The sequence below is a fragment of the Leptosomus discolor genome, chromosome 4 (assembly GCF_034619465.1).
Source record: "Leptosomus discolor isolate bLepDis1 chromosome 4, bLepDis1.hap2, whole genome shotgun sequence".
Classification (NCBI taxonomy): domain Eukaryota; kingdom Metazoa; phylum Chordata; class Aves; order Leptosomiformes; family Leptosomidae; genus Leptosomus; species Leptosomus discolor.
Genome location: NC_141394.1, coordinates 14,241,924 through 14,263,317, shown reverse-complemented (window position 1 = coordinate 14,263,317; position 21,394 = coordinate 14,241,924). Strand labels below are relative to the sequence as shown.

The 21,394-nt window shown below is 41.9% G+C and overlaps 1 protein-coding gene across 1 annotated transcript in view; it reads right to left on the bottom strand.

The window, feature by feature from the left end:
• AFF1 (ALF transcription elongation factor 1) overlaps window positions 1-21,394 on the bottom strand; it is a 97,664-nt gene that overhangs the window by 48,633 nt on the left and 27,637 nt on the right. The window contains exons 2-3 of the mRNA XM_009959374.2: window positions 14,945-15,065; window positions 13,473-14,372 (exon numbers count right to left, since the gene is read on the bottom strand). Of these exons, the coding sequence (XP_009957676.2) occupies window positions 13,473-14,372; window positions 14,945-15,065 (1,021 nt within the window). The remainder of the gene's footprint in view (window positions 1-13,472; window positions 14,373-14,944; window positions 15,066-21,394) is intronic.

Here is a 21,394-nt window from a genome sequence, read left to right as displayed (position 1 = left end):
CAGGTGAAGTTTCATTTTTTCACTAATATCAAAGGTCACTAAGAGGTTAAAACTTCATCCACAAATCCAGTACTATTGAGTTCTATTTCCTTAGCAGCCACGGCAAACATTACACCTGTTCCTTCCTCCTTTGATTCAAGGAAAGCTCCATCTTAAGAATAGGCAGAAAGGCCACAGTGATTAAATTCAGTATCCCAGAGAAGCAGGACTCATAGAAAGCAGTTATGCCTTTTATTAGATGAAGGTAACTGCGGGGAAGGGAGGGAGCAGAGGACACTTTCCAGCATCAAGCCCTTGCCAGGTCTGAAACAAACACTGTGATGTCCATGGGCAGCTGCAGTTTGTTTTCCATGTGGTTGGGTATATGCAAAGGAAGCTGGGCTGACAGCACAGCCTCTCTGGGAAATGCATCCAGACCTTTTTCTCTGAGCCGGATGGACTGTCAAGATCATATCTCGCACTGTTTGCTACACCTGACTGCATGCAAAAAGAGCACCTCAATATTTAACGACATTTATGAACCATTTGACCAATTGAACAATCTGGCAAGAAAATGAAACACTGCTAATGCAGCTGAGAAACAAAAATCAGTGTGTTGAAAAGCAGGAGATCAAAGCAGCAGGAATATCACCTTTTCCAACTGGGAATCAAAATATTCTGCTGCTTAAAAGAATTAAGCACCAATTTATTGTCTAAGTTATAAGTGGTCATCATGATGATGAAAACTGTCAGCAAACGCTTGGGAGGGAGAAGGATATTAAAAGATAATTCAGACTGTGACATCATTAGACATCAGTGAAAACGAAAAATGACACCTGAAACTTTGAACCACAGTAACCACCCAAGGAAGCAAATAAGAGAGGCATAACTGATGGAAAACAGACTACACTGAGTGGTTCACCAGGGAAAGAATACCACTGCTTTCTGAATGTCATTTCAAAAATTAACATATTGGTATAGTCAAGCTTTGGAAACAGTAAAACACGTCAGCCAGAAATGTTGAAATTCAGGATCGGTGTTATCACTGGGTTAGCACCAGCCATCAGCTTTAGAAGCAGACAGTGCTGGAGACTGCAGAGGTCATGTCCCCACACAGATGGCTGCTTGCAGAGAGCTAAACCCCTGCCCTGAGCCCATCCCTGCCAAGGATGCTAGAGCTGTGGCTCTAGCCAAAATTGTTGCCCCTAAGGTGGCACTGGTTATATGCTGCCTTCTTTGGTGAGCTCTGGCAATCTTATGCCCTACCAGGTAACATTGGGAATCACTTCTGTGATACAGGACTACACCAGTTGCCCTCCCAAGTTACTTATCATCAAAACAGCAGGAAAACTTTTCTCCCCTTAATACTTATGCTCATTGAAAACCAGAGAGCTGACCAATACTTCAGTGGAGCAACTCCTTGCTGCCCTCCTGTACAGGGCAAGAGCACTGCAATCACACCAGAGCCCAAGAAGCAAAAGCAGTACCACCAGATTCGTCATAACATGCATCACTGTACTGATGCAGACAATGCCTACGGAGCATCCTTAAGCTGCAAAATGTATCTTCCACTGTGGTTCACTGGTATCCAGTAAAAATCAGAAATAAAACACCAAGTGTGTGCTAACCATTTCCCTTCACTCAAACAATGCAAAGGATCAGATCAAAGACCAGAAGGTGCTCAAAATAGCATTAGGAGAGTACTAATGTGATGTCCAGTGTAAGAAGATGTGTTTATTCCTGAAAAGACATCTCTTGAACAAGACACCAGATGTACATTACCAAAATAATTCAGAGGCTTGAAACAAGCAAATGCACTCTCTTGAGGAAACATCTCCAGTGGCCTTCAGGACCATCAGAAGAATGACCTCCAGCCTGGCACCCAGCTATGAAGCACTGCTCGGCTGGGGAGGAGCACAACTATACACAGATGTTTTAAGATTTGCCTTGTTTATAAGCTCTTTTGTCCTTCAATAACTAGAGAAGTCAACTCAATTTACATGAGGCAGCCTGCAATTACAAGACTCACTGAAAACAGCCCCCTCTCCCCACCAGCCCATACTTCAGCGACATGCTCCCAGCCAGATGCAAAAACCAGACCCAGGCAAGGCTCCCCCAGACTTCACAGGGCTCAGCTGTCTGCCTGGGTTTCACCTCCTCCCGCTGAAGCCAATGCCTGACATCGCCCTGGCAGAGGCAGCTTAGTGCCGAGCCAAATCTGTGTGGTGCACTTACCTCTGTGAACATGTCTTACTGCCTTCCTACATGGCAGGGGAGATTTTCTGTTTTCATACATTCCCTTGTCAGCCCTAATCAGTGTCAATAGGTTATGGTGTCTTTTGTGCTGGCAGCGTCAGCCTTGACAGGAAAAAAACTTTTAATCTCTTCCCTCGCACTGAGCCATGAGAAGCTGTGAGCGCTCCCAGGCATAACTCCCTTGGCTCCTCTCTGAAAAACTCTCTCTCAAGCACACTGTTGCTTAGCAATATTTGCCTTCCCCCTGCACAGTTCAAATTGGCAACATCTGTTCCTTTGGCACTTTCCACTTGTGCAAGAAATGGTGCGGAGAGTTTAAAAAAAAAATTACTAACAGGTTGGTGGAGGATGATTCACATGAGGTATTAGAGCTGCTTTGGCATTTTATTGCTGGTTTATTTCCAGCCTGCATAAAACGTGTGGCTTCATCCAAAGGAGAGGTACACAAGGGAAAAAAAGTCTTTTGCATCCAGTGGGACTCACCTATTAAATCAAATACAACAAGTAGCTTTTCCTCACACAATTACACCTGCATGCTATGGCTTGGTTTAGGAAAAAAACCCAAAAAACCACAAACCAAAACACAGCACTGCCATATAATTCTCTCCTGTCCACTGAAATTGCCTTCAACTTCTCCTACAAGACTGCATGCACATCAAGTAAGAGAAAACAAGAGAAGCCTCAATCTGTTTATGTATTTAAAAATGCAAAAGCTGCATGCAATCCTGACCTCATAACCAGTAGCGCTCTGTCAAACCCCCAAACTGCTTTTGTCTATGAAACCACCCCAAGGAGTAGTGATCAGGGCCATGCCTCTGGATGTACCCGCAGTACAGCTGCTACAGTAAATGAGGGGAAAAAAGTGAAATTAACTTAAGAGCATAAAAGGTACCAACTGCGTTCACTTCCGAGAGCCAAAAAGGGCCACAGAGAAGACTCAAGTAAAATGACACATCTTTGGGCACTTGATATTACAACAAGCAGCAGAGAATCCTGTAGTTAACCTTTCTTTGGCTGCAATTCATTTCAGCTCACACTTACCACAATGCCTAAGGGTTACGAGAAAGGCCTTGGACCGCACAGCTTTGGATATTTACATGGAAGTTATCAGGGATGTATACTGGGAACGATGCATCTCGGTTTTAGTCCTTATAGTGAAGTTGAGAGGTTTTTTGATTGAGTTTAGTGGGGTTTTTTTTTTAGTTTTTCTTATACAAAACAGTCAGAAAAATAAAATGGAGTTGATCAGACTAAGTGCTATTACAACAAGCCTGAGTATTAAATTATCATTATATATATACACGAAGAAACTATAAAAATAAATGGTTTTGTCAAGTGATTTAAAAAAAAAAATTAAATCCCCAGTCCTCCTAGAAACACATACAATCCACTCTCTCACAAATATGCAGGTCTTCCAAGGTCTCAACCACTACGCCCAGTAAGAGGATAGTCATGGAATCAAAGTTTCGTTTCCTTTAAGGAAATGACTCATGTCACGTTTAAGAGTGAGTGCCATCTCAGATCTAGGCATTTTATGCCATAATATAAACCCCAATAACAAACTCCGTCCTGGTTGTTAAGAGAGGCTTATAATGAATGGGAAGGGTGATGAATGGCTAGCTAACTGTATATTGCGAAAACTGGTGTATGCTTCAATCTATGGAAAAATAGCTTCAGGAGCTGCCACCATGTTCAATGCCCTCATCTTGCACACTGCACTGTTCCCACTGCCCCCTGGTTTGGTACAGCAGGAAAGGGGGTAGGAGAGAAAACACTGGAAAAACCCAATGCAACAAAAATGCAGTAGGAGAGGGAAAGAGGTGAAGGAATTGTGATCTGTGGTCTCCAATAAGCTGTTTAATCTTTTTTTGCCTGTTTTATTTTACTTTAACAGAGGGTAAGATACTGCAGCTTCAAGACTCCATTGAAGCATGCAGTTTTCTGTAAAGGTTTCCAAAACATGCCCCAACCAATGCAGTCTGGGTTGCAGAAGACTGATGGATTAAGTGAACTGTGGCTAGGACAGAAAAATTTTTTAGTTCAAACTCCAAAGGAATACTTAAATAAATCATAAATCATTTCTAAACAAACCTCAGACACATGTTGCATTTAAACAGCTATCAGGTCAGAAATAAAGCTATTCCTCAGCTTTTCATTTTAACAAGCTTATTGCCTCAGGCTAAAAGAAAATTAGTGCTGCCTAACATCAAGTGCAACACGGATTTTCAAAAGAGCATGAGTTTGTTGTTTTGGTGTTTTCTTCCCAGAATTACATCTAAAACTAAAAACAAACCAAAACTTTTTATATCTCTTATAATCAAGGACCTTACAACCGCAGGACAATGGACTCTGGAGACATGCAGAGAAACAGTTGAGGCCACCACAGTCACCTCCTCCTCCAAGATAAATGTCTGGCTTTACGTTTCAAACTGGCAACGATAAGCTGTAAGTGTCTGTGTTTTGTTTTGAGCTCATTAACATGCATGTCGTCTGCCACCTCTCTCTGCCTTCAGTGCTTGCTTTGAAGTTGCCTTGTTGGAAGGTTTGGTTGTCATCTGCTCTCAGCCTTCACTTCAGGCTCTCCAGATCACTTTTCTTGTTTATTAGTCAAAATATTGGACAGTAACAATCATTATATTAGCAGTATGAAACGCCTCTTGCAATGTTTCTGCTGCTAATCACAACCTCCTTTAATTTCATTCATGATGTGTACCCACAAGCAAGGAACCCACATTCTATTTTCACTTGCTGTTTCTTCCCCACAACAATTCCCTCTGAGATGCCAGTAAAGAAGCACATATTATGTTCAAACAGTTTTGCATACCAGCAGTCACCATATGAACAATAACCAAAGATAAGGTTGACACAAAGCTGTCTTCTTTCCACACAGATTTTTAGCAGGAGTGTCAGTCAATTACTACAAACTATTACTATCCACACAAGGTTTGAAAACAACCACTTCAGCTTAACAAAACAGCTAAAGCAAACGAACCAAACAATCCCTCCCTGACACACTGCCCCAGCAGCTGGTACTTCATTTCCTCCCCTGCAAGCATACTATCCCAAATGACCTGCTTCACAAACCACTAATGCTGATGCAACTGCAGCGCCCACCTGACAGCTGGGGAACGCTGTTCTTATTTAAAAAGTATTTTTCTGCAGTCTGTTGCCTTCATTGAATTTTACTTTCCTTAAGTTGCTATCAAAGCAACTAAACTTTGTCTGCAAAAGCACAGGTTGCCTCTCCATTTAAAAGATCTGTGCAGAAAATTTCATTAGTTAAAGAAAAGTTAGAAATAATAGTTCCCAATTCTTCTAAGCCACTCCTAGAGAAGCAGTAAAATTTATCATTCCCCCATATAAAATTAGACTCCTTGCTGTTCAGAAGTAAATAAAGCTGGCTATACTGCAACCACCTACAAAGTGCAGTTTTTATGCTCAGCTTCAAATTCAGAATACTGTTCAGTATCAGGTAACTCACTCTAGTTTCCAGGCTGGGTCCTTTTGCCGAAATTTAACTTTAGCTAAGCAGCTCTGGCAAAGGACTTTACCATTATCACTGCAGAGGACAGCTCTGGTTTAAGTAATGCCAGCAATGGTTAAGCCTTCAAGGTAGAAGATGGGACTTTTCCGGAAGAGTCAAGGGGAAAAAAAAAAAAATCTTTCAGAGGAAGGAAAATACCCAGCACACAACTCACAGCATTATGGTTTACTCCTGAGTTCTGTCAATATAACTTAAAATCAGTGAAACTGAGTATTTCTCAAGACACATGATTTCAGGTTCCCTGAAAGAGATACTACTACTAATTAGACAACCCACTTCAGCAGAAAAAAAACAAGGAAGGCCTTCAGGTGCACAAGCTTTTCTGAAGGACTAAAATAGAGACCACAAACTTCAAACCAAGCACAGCCTGCGGACAAGCTCTGCAAGTGTGATTTGGTTTTGTTTAGCAATTACAGCACAAGGAAAGCATCCTCATATGAAACTCCTGCAAGAGAAAGCAGACGCTTAAACAATATTTTCAGCCTCCTTCAAATGATGCTTCCTTCCTTTCTTCCCTGGGACTCAAGGGCAGCACCAAAGCCCACTAACTCCATGCTGTCCCTCAAACCACAGTTACCTTAATGGCAGCCCCAGTGGCACATGCTACCATCCCCTCACTCTCTCTAGCATGTACAAACTCACACAGCTGGCACTAGACAATCATGGCTTGAAAAAGAGTTAGGAAACCTGACAGATCCAGCAAAACTGTCTCACTGACATTTTCCACACTCACAAGCCGGTCACTCATTCCTGCTGCCCTGCATTTCAAGAATACTAACGTAACAATGCCAAGTGCTCAGGAGAAACAAGAGAATTTGTCACATACATGTTTTGCCATTTGCTATATTAGACAGATGTAGCTTTACAGAGCAACTTATAGCACTTGCTGCTTTTCTCTTCATCCCAAACTACCGCTTCCTGCTTGACTTACCAGAGTCCATTACTAGCACCATGCTCTGAAGACAGGGTTATCAACTTCATTTTGATACCTTCTCAGCATCACTGCATCTGACTGTTTCTATGCACGTTTATTCACTTACCTTCACAAAATTTGTGTATGTTGGTCCCTGTTGTACAGATGAAGATTTGGAATATTACTCATACCCGCAACTGCAGCATCTTCATTTACTCATTAACATACAGCCATTGTCACAAACTGGGCTATTACAGAAAAAAGTAGCTGTTTACATACACAACATCTACCAAGCACTGATTTTGGTCTGCACAGCAATAGTAACCAACAACAGAAGTGCTCTTAAGTTCTCCTTAAATTCAGCTTGTTGGCTCCTGACTTCGCAAACTGTAGAGGACCATAGGTTTTTTCGTAGCTTTTTTTTTTTTTTTTTTTGTCCCTCCTTTTTAAACACAGCACTCTCTACAGTTGCCGATGAGAAAGGCAATGGTCTAAATGCTGTGCTGGAATCATAACTGATTCCAGTAAGGATGGCTGATCAAAAGCCTTTCATAGGAAGAACAACAACCAAAAAAACCTCAACCAAAAAACCTCCCAGTGATTAATATGCCACGGCAGCTCATTTAATCCTGAGTTTCTCACAGCAGTCTGGACAAGACACTGACCTCTGAGTCATCTGGAAAGATGCAACGCAGTTTATGGAAATTCTTCCCTGACCTTATCTATTCTGCTCTTGCTCTCTGCAGGATTCACAAACCCCCATCTAACTACTCAGCCTCCCATTGTTTTGCAAAGTGACGCATTTAGCAACCAAATTTGAACAAATGTTCTGCAATGGTACCCAGAGACTCTATGGAGAGAAGTTGGGCTTGGTGTAGGCCAAAGAGCTAAGTCCATCCATACTCAGTAAGAGAAACTGCCAAGGACTCAACTGCTCTCAGAAACATTGTTTCCTTGGCACCCCCTCCGTCCCCTCCCCACCACACACTCCAGACAGATGCAGGATCCCTGTTCCTTTCTTCACACTGATACTCCATAATTTGGCTTCCAAGCAGCAAGAACAAACACTACCTGTTTCTGGTGGCCTGATGTCTGAATGCAGCTCTATGCATTTATTTATTTATTTATTTAAACAATTCCCATATTATTTGGTATTTTCTATAATGGCCATGCCCAGACCTTGGAGTCAAGTGAATAAGTAAGGATCTCAAACTTGAAAAGCCTTGCAGTTGAGAGTTAGTAGTTGAACACTGGACCTGAGTGTACCTTCTCCAAGCAAAGACAAAGATGAACAAGATTCTTTCTAATTTATGACTTCCGCAGTCTGACACATGAACTTTGAACATCAGACACTGGTTAAACTGAACGAACAATACAAGATGTCCTTTTGGCTTTTGAACCAACCACCTGCTCCTTGCCCCACATGCCCTCACCCTCCAGCTCTTCGAGAGTGCTCTTTGTTCCAGAGACCGTAAGCAAACATTAAAAACTTACTAGTAACAACTGTCATTTGTGTTTGATCTCCTGCTTTAGCAGTCACACACCAACAAAAAGACAAATTTACACAATGCTTGTAGTGAAGCAAGGGGACCCTTCTCCAATAATATAAGGCACTTCTGACTATAAAGAGGGCAGCAGAGGAGACACAGAAATAACACCTCATTACCTCTCCTGGTGCAAAGCAGCGGAAGAAAAAAACCAATTAAAAAAGGAATACAAAGGGGAGAAGGAAAAAAAAAGCCCAGTTTCCCTTCTATTCAGTAAATGGTAAATACGTGTAAGGTTGGTAGAAAGACAACAATAATAGCTTAATGCTAAATACTCTGTATTCATTAGGCAAGACTAAATAGCAGTGCTATATATATTTCCAAAGATTTTCATTTTTAAAGAGCACGGGATTAAAGCAATATATTTATTTCTAGTTTACAGGGTTCACCTGTCAAATCACACCTGCCAGTAGAAAAGCTCAGTTGCCATGGAGAGAAGTCAGCGAAGAGTTATTCATGTAGAATGGACTTATTTTTGTCATCCAAACTTCTTTCTAGCTATTTAGTCATTACTATATACTATGCAACAATCACATTTTAACTGGTCACCATTCATAAATGTTTACTGAGGTGAACAGAACTCAATGATGGCAATGTCACTTTGAACACAGAGATAATTGTGCATACCCTCTGCTTCATGGAAAATACAGTGTTACCAAAAAGACTTAATAGGTCTGGGATCCTTCACTGTTTGTTGTTGTTGTTGCTGTTTTGGTTTTTAAATTGGTTGCTTCCTTATTTGCTTCACAGTTTGTAGGTGAAAGATGAGAGTCTGATGAGGTCTCACCACATGAGATAAAAGGAGCTACTCCCTAACATTTACAAAACTGCCAGGAAAACAAAGCCAAATCTTCAGTGAGCATCAAGTGCTATACATTCCTCCAGACACTATGCCCTTAATAATGCTTAAGGATTTAGAAACACTTTCAAACTAGCCTCGCTGCTTCTTGGCCCTGCCGTCAAGCCAATTCCCTTTAAGATATCACAGTCTTTGTCAACGGAGGTAATACAAAGGTCTCTGTTGGTGCTGCAGCTCCCCTAAAGACATGAAAACAGAGAACGACTTTAAAAGCATCTTTGTTTAGGTGCTGGAGGAAGAGGTAAAACTTGGCATATTAAGAGAAGGGACACATCTAAGCTTTATGTATGCTACATTTTTAAGTCTTCTCACAATAAATTTGGAAAGATGCCTTAAATAGACAGGTGTAATGTTTGAAAGTGAAGGGTTTTATTTAGGGAAGAAGGGAAAGAGCTGTTCAGTTTCTTTATGTGAATACAAAGTGAGTCACTGCACAGTTATCCACTGTGGATTAATTCACTCTACAGTGAATCTGCTTGTCTATTCAGAATGGAAGGCTTAACTTGTCAGTGTTACTGTGAACAGAAGCTGTCAATAATGAATTCACAGCTGCAGGTGACACATGCCTTAGAAATTCAATTAGCCAAAAAACATGTGGTAGAAGGAATGGCTTTCCTAAACGATGTCAAGGGAGATCACGGGAAAAACTGTATTTGGCATGTGGAAGTTCAGTATAACTGGGGCTGAGCAGTTTACATAAAATTTGTAAAACCATGCTCCCAGCTGCTGGGAGGAAGAGGAAAGAACAGCAGAGTTTCTGCTAGCCTAGACCTATTCACTGTCAGGGTCACGGGAGGGCAGGAGCCTCCCCACAGCTCCTGTTTCACCATAAACAAAGGGGAGGGCAAACATTTCAGCCAAAGGACCCCCTGATTAGCCTTCCCAAGATCCTTTCTTTGGGTGAATCTTTCACCTGCATGCAACATACCTCACTGGGTTTCCTAAAAGCAAACCAGCCCAAACCACCCCTCCGTACTGTATGTACATCCAGCACACAGGGAATACATCCAGGTGTGCAACTATATTGTTTCCTCCTCTTCACTCTCCAGGCTTTAGCACTGGAAGATTGTATCATCAAATATACGTTAATCATTGAAACCAAACAGAATTAAGTAAATATGGTAATGACAAGCCTGAAACAAGGAGAAAATAAAGTCATGGACTTTTCACTAGAGCTCGCAGAGCCATTATCCAAAATGCCTATGCACTGAAAAGAGTCAGAGGTCACAGCCTAAAGATACCTACCTCAAATGAGGATCATTCAGCATATTCACAAAAGGTTTCATCTGTCAGCTTCGAAATGGACCAAGCATATAATTAAAACCAGTGTTTCGGTTTGTGCAAAACCATTTCTTTTATTATCTTCAATTCTCTTTTTATGTTCTTACTCTGCCACAGATGTAATAGCATTCCTGCACCAGCATGGGTAACGCTACTCATGCTCTGGAGCTGTAGGATTTTTATGGGCATTTGGATTCAGTCATGTTCTCAATGGAAAGTGAGAAAGAAGTTTTATTCAGCATACAGAATCATAGCTAACGCTGCCATCTAAAGTCCTATCAAACCAGTGATACATGAGATGACATAAAAACCACAGAGATGGGAAAAGAAATAAGACGAAAATAGAAGTGGGACCAGGGAACAAGGAAGTCTTATTTCTGAAAAATAAGAATGCCTTCTCAAAAAAAAAAAAAAAAATTGCAAAGAGTTTTAAACCCAGAAATGCCCTTTAGCTTTTTCGCAATAGATAACAAAGAATGGGTAATGCAAAAGATAAGGCCCTGCACTGCTTTACTTCTCTGCCACTAGTAAAATATCTGGTCAAGCAAATAATGAAATGCAGACCACAGTGCACTTCCTATTTTGAGGTATGATGTCCAATGCCAAACCTACTTTGAAGCAAATAAAGTCTCTCAGCACAAAAGTATTTTCACAACTTCTCAACAACGTCATTTTGGCAGTTTCCTCTCGTTTTCCACAAGAAATTGCCTACAGCCATCTGCAGCTGATCAACACCCTTGTCCACGAAGAGCAGACCACACCCACACTCTCCCTTTTTAATACAAAGGCAAAACAGAAAATTATCTCCGTAGCTCTCCTCACCCAGCTGCCTTAGGTCAGCACTGTGGGATCCTCCATCCCATAGGGCATAGCAATATCCTCAGTGCTGAAGGATAAGCATGGTAAAACTGCCAAACGTACCTGGGAACCAAGTGCCTTTGAGCTCACGGGAGGCTGAGCCACAAGAAAGGCAGAATCAGTGTGCCGGTCCCTTAGCAAGGCTGAAACAATGGGCTTCAAACGACACAACAAAACAGAGCATGTATTTGCTGAACAACACACGTACAACAACACTGCTCCTCCTCTCCCACTGCTTTACTAAGTGTAAGCTTCACGCTGCTTTAACCTACAGCACATGTATGAGAAATCCAAGGCTTCTGCTTCCATCACACACGATAGGTGGTCTTTGGGTTAGCAAAAGCAGATGGGAGTACAGTAAGGAATCCTGATGTATCAAAATAATTATGAAGGAAAGAACCACTTTTTAACTGCCTGGTTAAGAAGCAATTATAATTCCAGACATCCCCTTTCCCTAAAGTTTCCTAATAGTCTCCTAAACACACTTGCTCCTTGTGAAGCCACTGGACTTCACAGCAGGGCCTAAACACAGGTGAGAGGTGCTTTCCGAAACCTTTGAAAAAGCCTTCCCAGCCACTCTAACCGCTGCCCTTCTTCTCTCAAGTGAAAGCTCAAACAGACTAATCTAACCCAGCCCAACTGCACCAGTCTGTACCACATACTGCATATAGTCTCAAACCTACTCAAAATGCAGGGAGAACTATACAAAAACCCCCCAAATTCTCAGAAGTTTTTTTCCTTCTGGAAAGAGGGCCACTTAAATAGTACAAGGGCAACAGTATTATGCTCTGAATTGCACCTGCCAATCTGCAATACCCTGCACTCGACCTTGCTGCAATCAATTGAAATGTCTCAACCTGGAAAAAGAGTAATCCATGAAAATGACCAAAAGAGCAGAGGGAAAGACAAAAGAGACAGAAATCTAACTCCAGATTGAAACTGCAGATTCTAACTGAAGATTGCTCCACCCCTGGAAGTGTTCAAGACCAGGTTGGATGGAGCCTTGAGCAACCTGGTCTAGTGGGAGGTCCCTGCCATGGCAGGGGGATTGGAACTAGATGACCTTTGAGGTCCCTTCCAACCCAAACCATTCTATGATTGAAATCTAAGCCTCAAAACACTATTCATTTTTAAATGGGGAGCAAATTAAGAAGCTAGAGTTTCACTCTCAAGAAAATAACACATATTAGGAAGAAGCTGTTCTCAAATGAGCAGGAACAACCAAAGGTTGACATGCAACAGATTTTGGTCTTTGGCCCAACTGCTACCTCTTCACTGCAACAACTGCAGCTTCCCATCCCACATCTTTTGCAACATCCCTCTTAGTCCTTGGCAGAGAACAGGTAAGAGTAATAAGTAGAACAAAGGTATGCTTGAACTTACTGCCCCGGCTGCCTTCTGCTGATAAGAACAACCACATAGCAGAGTTCTGCTCATTTTGCTCATAGCTGGGACAAGAAACAGGGTATCTTTTTTGCTTGAATGTAAAATTTTACAGAACTTTTAGGATCTTGCTCATCATTGAGAATTTCACCTCTGCACTAAATTTACCTAAACCTTCAGAGCTTGCTCAAAAAGCTTTTGATGAAGCATGACATGGAATGGTGTTGTGCTTCCTAGGGAAGCTAGGCTAAATCTCTCCGGCAGAAATCTACAGGATGGATTTTTTTTCACATTAATACTTTTTTGAGGGTCTACAGTGAGATCTTACAAACCTACTTGGGAGAATCCTGTGGTGTTCACAGACATTTATCACAAAGCCCAAAACCTTCAACCTACCAGGTGACCACAGAACTCATTGCACAGTCAGTTGTTCCAATAGTCAGTGAGGATTTGGGGTCTCTACTCACCAGCACTCAGACTGAGCACTGACACTCTGCATGTACTAACCGCATGTGCATCACCACTTGACCTCCTCAGCATATTGTTTCCCCTTTCTCCTTTTCAACCATCTTTACAGGCAAAACAAAAATCAGCAACAGAAGCAGTCACTCTAACCATAAAACCTGCTGCAACTTCCCTGAGAAAACCACAGAATCACAGCAAGCGTTGCATTTTCACCATCCAAACAGATATCTCACCCAGGTCAGCAAAAGCCAATCCCACCTTCTAAACACAGTAAGACACCGTGCATAGCTATCATTGCTTCCAGTAGTCTCTGCCTTTTGATGACCTGTTCTCCCACAGCTGAGCTTACACTGCCAGCAACAGAGCCCCCTTAACAACTGCTCTCACCTCTATGGGCTCAGAAGGGATTTCCAATTTGGATAGTTTGGCTTTGGCGTTCGCCTTCAAATCTGAGATTTTTTCATAGGGTTCTCCATGGTATTCCTCCAGTAGAGGTTTGAGCTCCGGTGATTCAACTGGTGCCTGGTCTTGGCCATCCATTGGTCTAACATAGGCAGTTGGTTTCTGCTGCATTGCACTGGTTTTTGATGGCAAAGGTGGGGGAAAAGTCTGAGAGGAAGGCTGAGTGGTGCTGGTCAGGTTAACAGCTGAGCTGTCCCTACTCTCCTTCTCCTGTGATCCTGCCACTAGGTCCTGAGATGATTTTGTTTGACTGTAGGTCGGCCCATGACTTTTGCTGCTGTTCTGTGGCCTGGAATTTATATGCTGGCTGGAATGTAGAGGTGACAGGGGTGCCACTGGCGAAGACAAAGATGGCAGCAGTGGGGAAAGCCCCAAAAGGGAGGCCTGCAGTTCATTAGCATGACCTTCACCAACCACATGCCTGTCATTTCTCTTGTGGTGAAAACTTGTGTGACTTTCCTGGTCACCACGATTGTGTTCTTGACCTTGGCTCCGACCGTTGGATAAGCTGTGACTCTTGGCATGCAAACCCGAAGCTGATTCTGTTCTTGATTGTGCCTTTTGGTAGTGAATGGAGTGGCTTGGAGGGGGAGGAGCTACAACCATAGGTCCCATGGGTGGATGGTGGAATGAAGATGGTAATGTATGGCTGGTCTTCTCAGGGAAGTATGGGCGATCAGGCTTTCCTTGTGGGATCAGAGGAGCAACACTTTCTGGAATCCCTATGAGATTCTGATGGGATTTGTTGCTGATGAGCTCCTTGACCTCCTCATAATTGCCCAGCATGTTCTGAATTCGGCTTGACAACTCATCTTCTTTGTTAGTCTGCAACAAAAGAACAAAGAGGTGGAAATTTAAAAAGCATGGACTCCCCACCTCAAGAGGTCCAGCTCAAGAGAAGACATTCTTCAGGACCTTATTTTAATCACCATGCACACACATAACATCACCACGAGTGAAGTTACACAAGCTCATCTTGATTCTGCACACAGACTCTCCAAAACAAGTGGGACTGCTCTAGTCAGTTTTAGTTCCTCTGAGACAACATTGCAGGTGCCTCTGCAGTCTTCAGGAACACTAACATCAGACCAGTTTGTTTCAACCATAGCTGCAGTCAGACAGGCAGCCAAGCTGCTCTTAAACACTCTGCCTCAAACTCGCAGGCTACAGGAGGCCTCCAAATGAATCTGCCCAACCCAAAGTCCATACTGTGGTTGCACCACCTACTGAGCTTTAAGGACATACTCTGATGAACTCAAATTGAACAGATGGGAAAATGCTGTGTTTGCACTTACCATGCTCAAGTCTGCTATACTGTATGCAGAGGCCACAGCTCTCCTTTTCCACCCCAGCCCTCTTTCCTCCTCTCCCTCCACCATCCGCCTCCCTACCCCTACCTTGTAGGGTTCTGCAAAGAGCGGAGTCTTCTCAGGGAACTTGTCTTTCTCCTGCAGAGCCTCCTGATTCCGCCGCTCTTTCTCTCGAATACGCAGTAAGTTTCTGTCCTCATTGTACAAGCTTCAGGGAAGACAGAAAGAAAGGATGGTTAACACTTCACCAGTGTTATTAACAATTACCTGCTTTGTGCAGAAGCCGTGGTTTTTAGACAGTGGTATATATCCAGCATGAAAGCAATTTTGAAATCCACAGGGTGTATAGCTGGCAAATCAATTACGTCAAGTATTTGCCATACCGCATAGTAACTTAACATACAAGGTACAGCATGCATCCTTCTCAGTGATTTCGACTCCTGATACTATACATCAAGAAGGGTAGGAAGGGAAAAACTATCCATCCATTTAATCGTGAAACACAAATTGAGAAGTCAACATGTGTGGTAAGCACATGAGCTGGCAAATCCAGTTGCAATAATTGATGTGAAAACTACCGTTCTTGCTCTCCTCCAGAATTCTGCCCCAACTCTTCACCCAAAAGTAAAAAAGAATCTACTATTCTGAAGGTGTTGCCGCTTTCAGAGACTGAATTTTGCCTACTTTATAAACAGGCTTGAAAACTTACTCTCTACTTTAAATGGACATTTGGAAAGCTGCTTACCTGGTGAACCATGTAGTTGCATTTAAAGCAATCATGTAAACGTATCTCAAGAGGTGGTCTCAGAAATTTGGAAGATACCAGGCCAAATCCCCCTGTTCGTCCTCAGCCACATATGTACGCACTCAATTCCACCAGCCTCACACCAAAACAACAATAATGCTGTGTCACATGCACAGCAGCATGACTTAATGGAAAACCAGATCCTTTAAACTACACCTCCTCTGTGAAATACTACTGCAAAATAAGGGAATCTATTGCTCTAATATTAATGGATATTTGGGAAGAGAAAACATGCAGGCATGGCATGTGGATGCAGGTTTTTCTCTCCTATTTCTATTCTACTTCACAGTCTACTGCACAGCATACATACAATTCCTATATTCTTTTTAGTACACTCAACTTCTCAACTGTCCCAATTTGGAAGGGAAGAGCCTTGTCTTCCCAACCAGTGACATTTTCACAAATACCACACCAATAATCATCTACTGAAAGTTTAATCACCCCTAAAGGAGAGGTAGAGGACTGGCTTTGCTCTAACAGTTAGCCAAGAGGTCTGACTACTGCAGAGGTGGTTTCCTGACTTCATGTGAGCTCTGGAAAATGATGCTGCCTGATGGCAAATTTCCATATATGGAACTGCAGCAAGGATGTACTTGTGCCATGCTGCTAAGACAGAAAAAGCATATTCAGGGGTTAGACTGTGCACATTTAAAATAGTTTCCAACTTTGTAGTGCTGAACTGTTTCCAAACATAGCAAAACAGAAGTTTCCAGTAAGCTCAATGTACCCCACTTCTGCAAACAATTTTAAAAATTGCAAAAAAAAAAAAAAAAAAAGAATCTCAGATCACTGGTTCAGTAAATACACACAATCCTTCTGTTACGAACAATATATAATAGAAGCATTTCCTCTGTGTATCCAATGTAATTTTGCATGTGAGCAATTTCGTATCTATCATCAATTACTTGGTCAGTTGCCCTGTGTGTGCCAGGAAACCTTTGAGCAGCCAGATATGGGAGACACCAACTGCAGAAGACAAAAATTAGGAGGAATTATAAGGCAAACTAGAAGCAATCTTGGCTACATCTACTACTTGAAATTGTATGCCTGAGAATGATTTTTAAGTGAGCGCATTTCAAGTTGACAGCATTTTTTTTAAACATATCTGTTCAAGTTATCTGGAAAATTTTTACTGAATGAAACACCATTTTCCAAACATTCCAGGAAGTAAAAAATGATTCTGTAAATATCCTTTATATAAACTTCAAAAAAATTCCCTTAACAGCAAGCATGAAAAAACTCACAGAAGATGGTTTTAACAACTAAGAAACTGACTTTTAGCATAAAGGAGACCTCTGAAACCTCCTCTTCACCACTCTGTGACACCCTGACCCAGTGTCAGGAACGCTGACACCAACTGTAGAACAACCTTTTTTTTTTCCTGGGCACGATTTAACCTAGATCAATCAGCTCCTCTTCCCCCAGTCCATTTCCCCCATGGCTGCACAAACATTCAAGCCAACACAGTGAGGAAGGCAAAGGAACAAACCCACTACCCTTGGTGGCAGTCCACACTCCTTGCCATTTCCCAGCCTCTTTGCCCTGCAGTCAGGATCTTCCCTTAACAAATTATACAACTCTCTTGCAAGGAGCTCTTCTGATGTGTTCAGACTAAGCAAAACTCTTACACTGCAACCACGTGCTCAGCTCCAGCTCTCCCTCACCCCCCTTGACTTTTTCCTTTTGAAGCTACCACCAAGTATGTTTTTGAGCCTAACAATAGTATTCGATGCAATGCTGAAGGTAGAAAAGGGCAATTTTAAGTTAGTTTTAACTCTTCCTCCTTGAGCATCAGCTGTTTTCCCAGTCATGTTTTTCCCTGTCAGTTCTTCAGCCATACAGACTGAAGGACAGAGAGAAAATTAAAAGACACAAAGGGAATCTACATTTTACAAGTGTGACAACCGTGTTAAAGACAGCAAAGCTCCTTCTCCCACTTCGTGTCTTTTGATACACATACACATTTTGGTCTGCACAATGCGGCTGACATCTCAGCCTGCCCTGTTACCGTTACTGTCTTGATCCACACCATCAATCCCAAGGACTCAGACCTACACAATACTTTCTAATACAACTGCAACATTGAATATACATATTTGGTTTTGTCTGTTTTGTCCCTACTACTTATTAAATTACTCATGGTTTTGGCTGGAGCACGCAGCACACACAGCTATTGTGCTAGCTTTCCCCAGAACAGATTTTGCTACTGCAATTTGCAGATTGTTGTGGCACACATCAAACCCAGGCCTCATAGAGACAAGCTGTTGAGCTGGCATAGCTCTCTGCTGAAGCCCAGGATAAGAAATTAGAAAGGTTTAAAATGCTCATCTAAACAACACATAAGGACAAAAGCCTCAGCCAACCCATCTCTTTTTAAAACATATTGTTTTAAAATAAGACAATCTCATTTTATCTTCCCAGATAAGAGATTGTTTGCCTCTTTCAGAGGGGACAGAGAAAGACAAAAGCCACAAGGCTGAACACAAGTCTCTTGCAGAAGACTGTCAAGACTAAAAGAGTAACTTCCTAACTGACCCATTCCAAACCTCCCTAACAACCTCAGTTACCGTTCAAAAACTTGAATGTCACTACTAGAGCATACCACATGACTTTATAATCTGCATTATTATTTAATAAGGCACATGCAATAGTATTTGATCTTTCAAGGTCCACTACTGCAGTAGTGGCCATTCCTATAAAGCATCGAGGACTTTGAGTAACAGCCTCCACACTACTGGACTCAAGTATCCTATCTTGTAATGACTTCACTACCCTCTACTTGTCTACCTTTCAACAGTAATCTAAAATTTGCTCACCTGATCAGCTTCTTCACATAAGATTTATTGGCAATGAGATAATGTAGATCAACTTTCTTAAACAAAAAATACATCCAATACTTTAGATGGAACCAGTTAAGCTGGGTATCATTTCCACACACCAGATGGCTGATGTGGGGAGTCAGTGTGGATCCATGTGTTCAGCCATGTTCTCCCTTTGTATGATAAACCTATACAGAGCGTGACTTGGTATTAACAGTTTGTTTCCTGTGGTTGCTGGATAAAAAGGGCAAGAGCCATAAACTATTCAGATTACTATTCTTGCAAGAAAATGCAAAACAGCATGCCACTATCAGCTGTAAACCAAGACTGAAAAGCATTAGTGACGATCCACAAGTATCAGCATAACCACATGTGTATCTCCACGGCTGGAAGAGCACCAAGAGGCTGAATCACTCTGCTGGAAAACAAACAAATGGAAATTCTGACTGAGATGTTTTGTGCTTTGTTTGGTTGTTTCAATTTGCAGAGCAGGAGGGTGAATCAAAGCCCACTGAAATAGGCAAAAAAAAAAATCATCATCTTATAGTTTCAACAGACTTTGTGCTGGGCAATGAGACCGTATTCTTCAGTCACACAAAACAGGCCTGACCTTGGGCATACGTGATCAAACTTCTGGCAAAATGAAGGGAAGTCACCATTTGGACAATATACATCAGCTCATGAGGTTCAGCTTCTTCATCTTTTAATAAAAAAAAGCCAAACCAAAAAGCCATCCCCTCCACCCACAAAACAAACAGTCCTCAAATATTAAAAGTTTACTTGAGTTCATATGTTAATCATAAACCAAAGCATTAGCACAATATTACTACTCATATATTTCATCCTCTTTACCACAAACTCTCTTAACATTAACATCAAGTCTTTATAAAGACAAACCAGAACATGTATGTGCACATACATGCATGAGCAAAAATTTACTGGAAAGCAGGCAAGCAGAACACCAGTCAGACATGTTGGAAGAACTGGGGAATACCTCATGGGCTATTTTTATTTGTTCTCAGGGGATAAAATCTGTTGTCAGGGCTGGCCAATCAGGATTCTTGTTTCACATTATGCCTTGCTGTAAATATCTCACTAGATCTCAACGTAGAGCAAAAGAAGCCCATAACTTGCAGGTAGATTAAAAACTAACATCAGAAGAAGAAAGCAGAAGGAAGAAAGAAAAAAGAAAAAACAAAAGAAAAAAGAAAAAAAAAAGGAAAAAGAAAAAAAAAAGGAAAAAGAAAAAAAAAAAGGAAAAAGAAAAAAAAAGAAAAAAGAAAAAAAAGAAATAAAGAAAAAAGAAAAAAAAAGAAAACAGAAAAAAAGAAAAACCCAAGCCACATACTATGACCCTGCAAATTGTTTTCTACTAAAACATTGTGCTACATCCATGTGGATTAGATATCCTTCTATTTCTAGGCTGGCAAGCATCCAAATTCAGAGCAATCAAGTTGTTTTGCTCAGTAGTTCTGATTACATTCAAACAAAAGGAAAACCCTAAACAACTGTAACTTGCGTCTCTTGCAAGAATAATATTTATGATGAGAAGTAGCTATCTTCCCTATACATATCTCAACACCGAATGTAAAACATCTTACGTGCTGCTTGCTGCAAAACCAGCAGCTGTAATACCTCTAAAGACCTTTTCTTTCCCTGAACCTTCCTTGACCCCAAGCTCTCTTACCAGCAATAAATTCTTTCTAAAGAGTGTGTGAAGAGAGGAGGGACAGAGGGGAAGGGAAGGGACACTGCCTTTTTGCCATAATACCAGTTCCTGCAGGTTTAAAAGATGACAAACATGCCTGCTCTGGGACAGCCAGGCGGACACAGGTGCTCTCACACACACAGGACTACTGGGCACTGCTCAGCGTGGTTAGTCATGTGTTGTTACTACTTCAGACCTCTTCATGCTGTCAAGGTGACCAGTGGCCCAGGCTGCTGGCCATGCACAGCCGACTACCTGTTCAGCCAGGCGAGGGGTCGTTCCCCTCCATTTTGCTGTTCGAGATCACCATCCACCCTCTGCATCCCTTTCTGAAATGGATCAAACCAATTTTTGTTCCGAGTTTTCCCTCAGGTTCCATAGACAGGAGGAGATATAGTTTTAAAAGCAGAAGGATAAGGGAATAAACACTGAGTAGTTTTTTATTTGGTCATGCAGTTGATAGCACCAGCTCACCCTTAAGTTACAAACAAGCCCCTAAACTACCTGAAGACAACAGCTAAAACTCATTTAAATTCATATATTTTATCATGTAGATACCAAGTTTCTGTGCACACTGTCTCATCTCATACCAAGGGGGTTTTATTTAAAAACAAATAAGTGGTATTGCACTAGATAGCATTCCTAATTCAGAGCAGAAGCATTTGCTGCCTACCAAAATGTCCACTTTTTTAACATAAGCCTGTAGTTATCCTAGTCCCAACATCTGTGGAGACACTGTTTCTGTCCACCATTAACCTGGCCATTTAGGTTATTCGTCAAAATGCTCTTTAAAGCTTTGGAAAGCCTGGGCTGTGCTGTAACTTATAACACTGCACAGTTTCGCCAAAGTCAGTGTTAGGAAGCCAGGCTGAAAGCATCAGGGAACCACAGTCGGCTCAGGCCCTGCATGGACCCGTGCCAAGAAGAGAGGAGGTCTCCACGGCCTGCCAGGCGCCGTCAGAGGAAACCCATGCAGTGAGCCGCCTGCCAGGCTCCAGCAAGCTGTCCCTCGTGCATGAACAGACAGAGCCCTAACCTTCCTATTTCCAAAGCTGCAGGGTGAACCCCAGCTCCTGTTCTTCAGTAACCTCTCCAGATTAGCAGCTTTTATATTTAGATTTTCCTAGAATAGGAACTCAAAAAACCTCAAAACCAAAACCAGCCCCAAGCTCTTCCTTACTGACTTGTGCAAATACTTTGGGAAA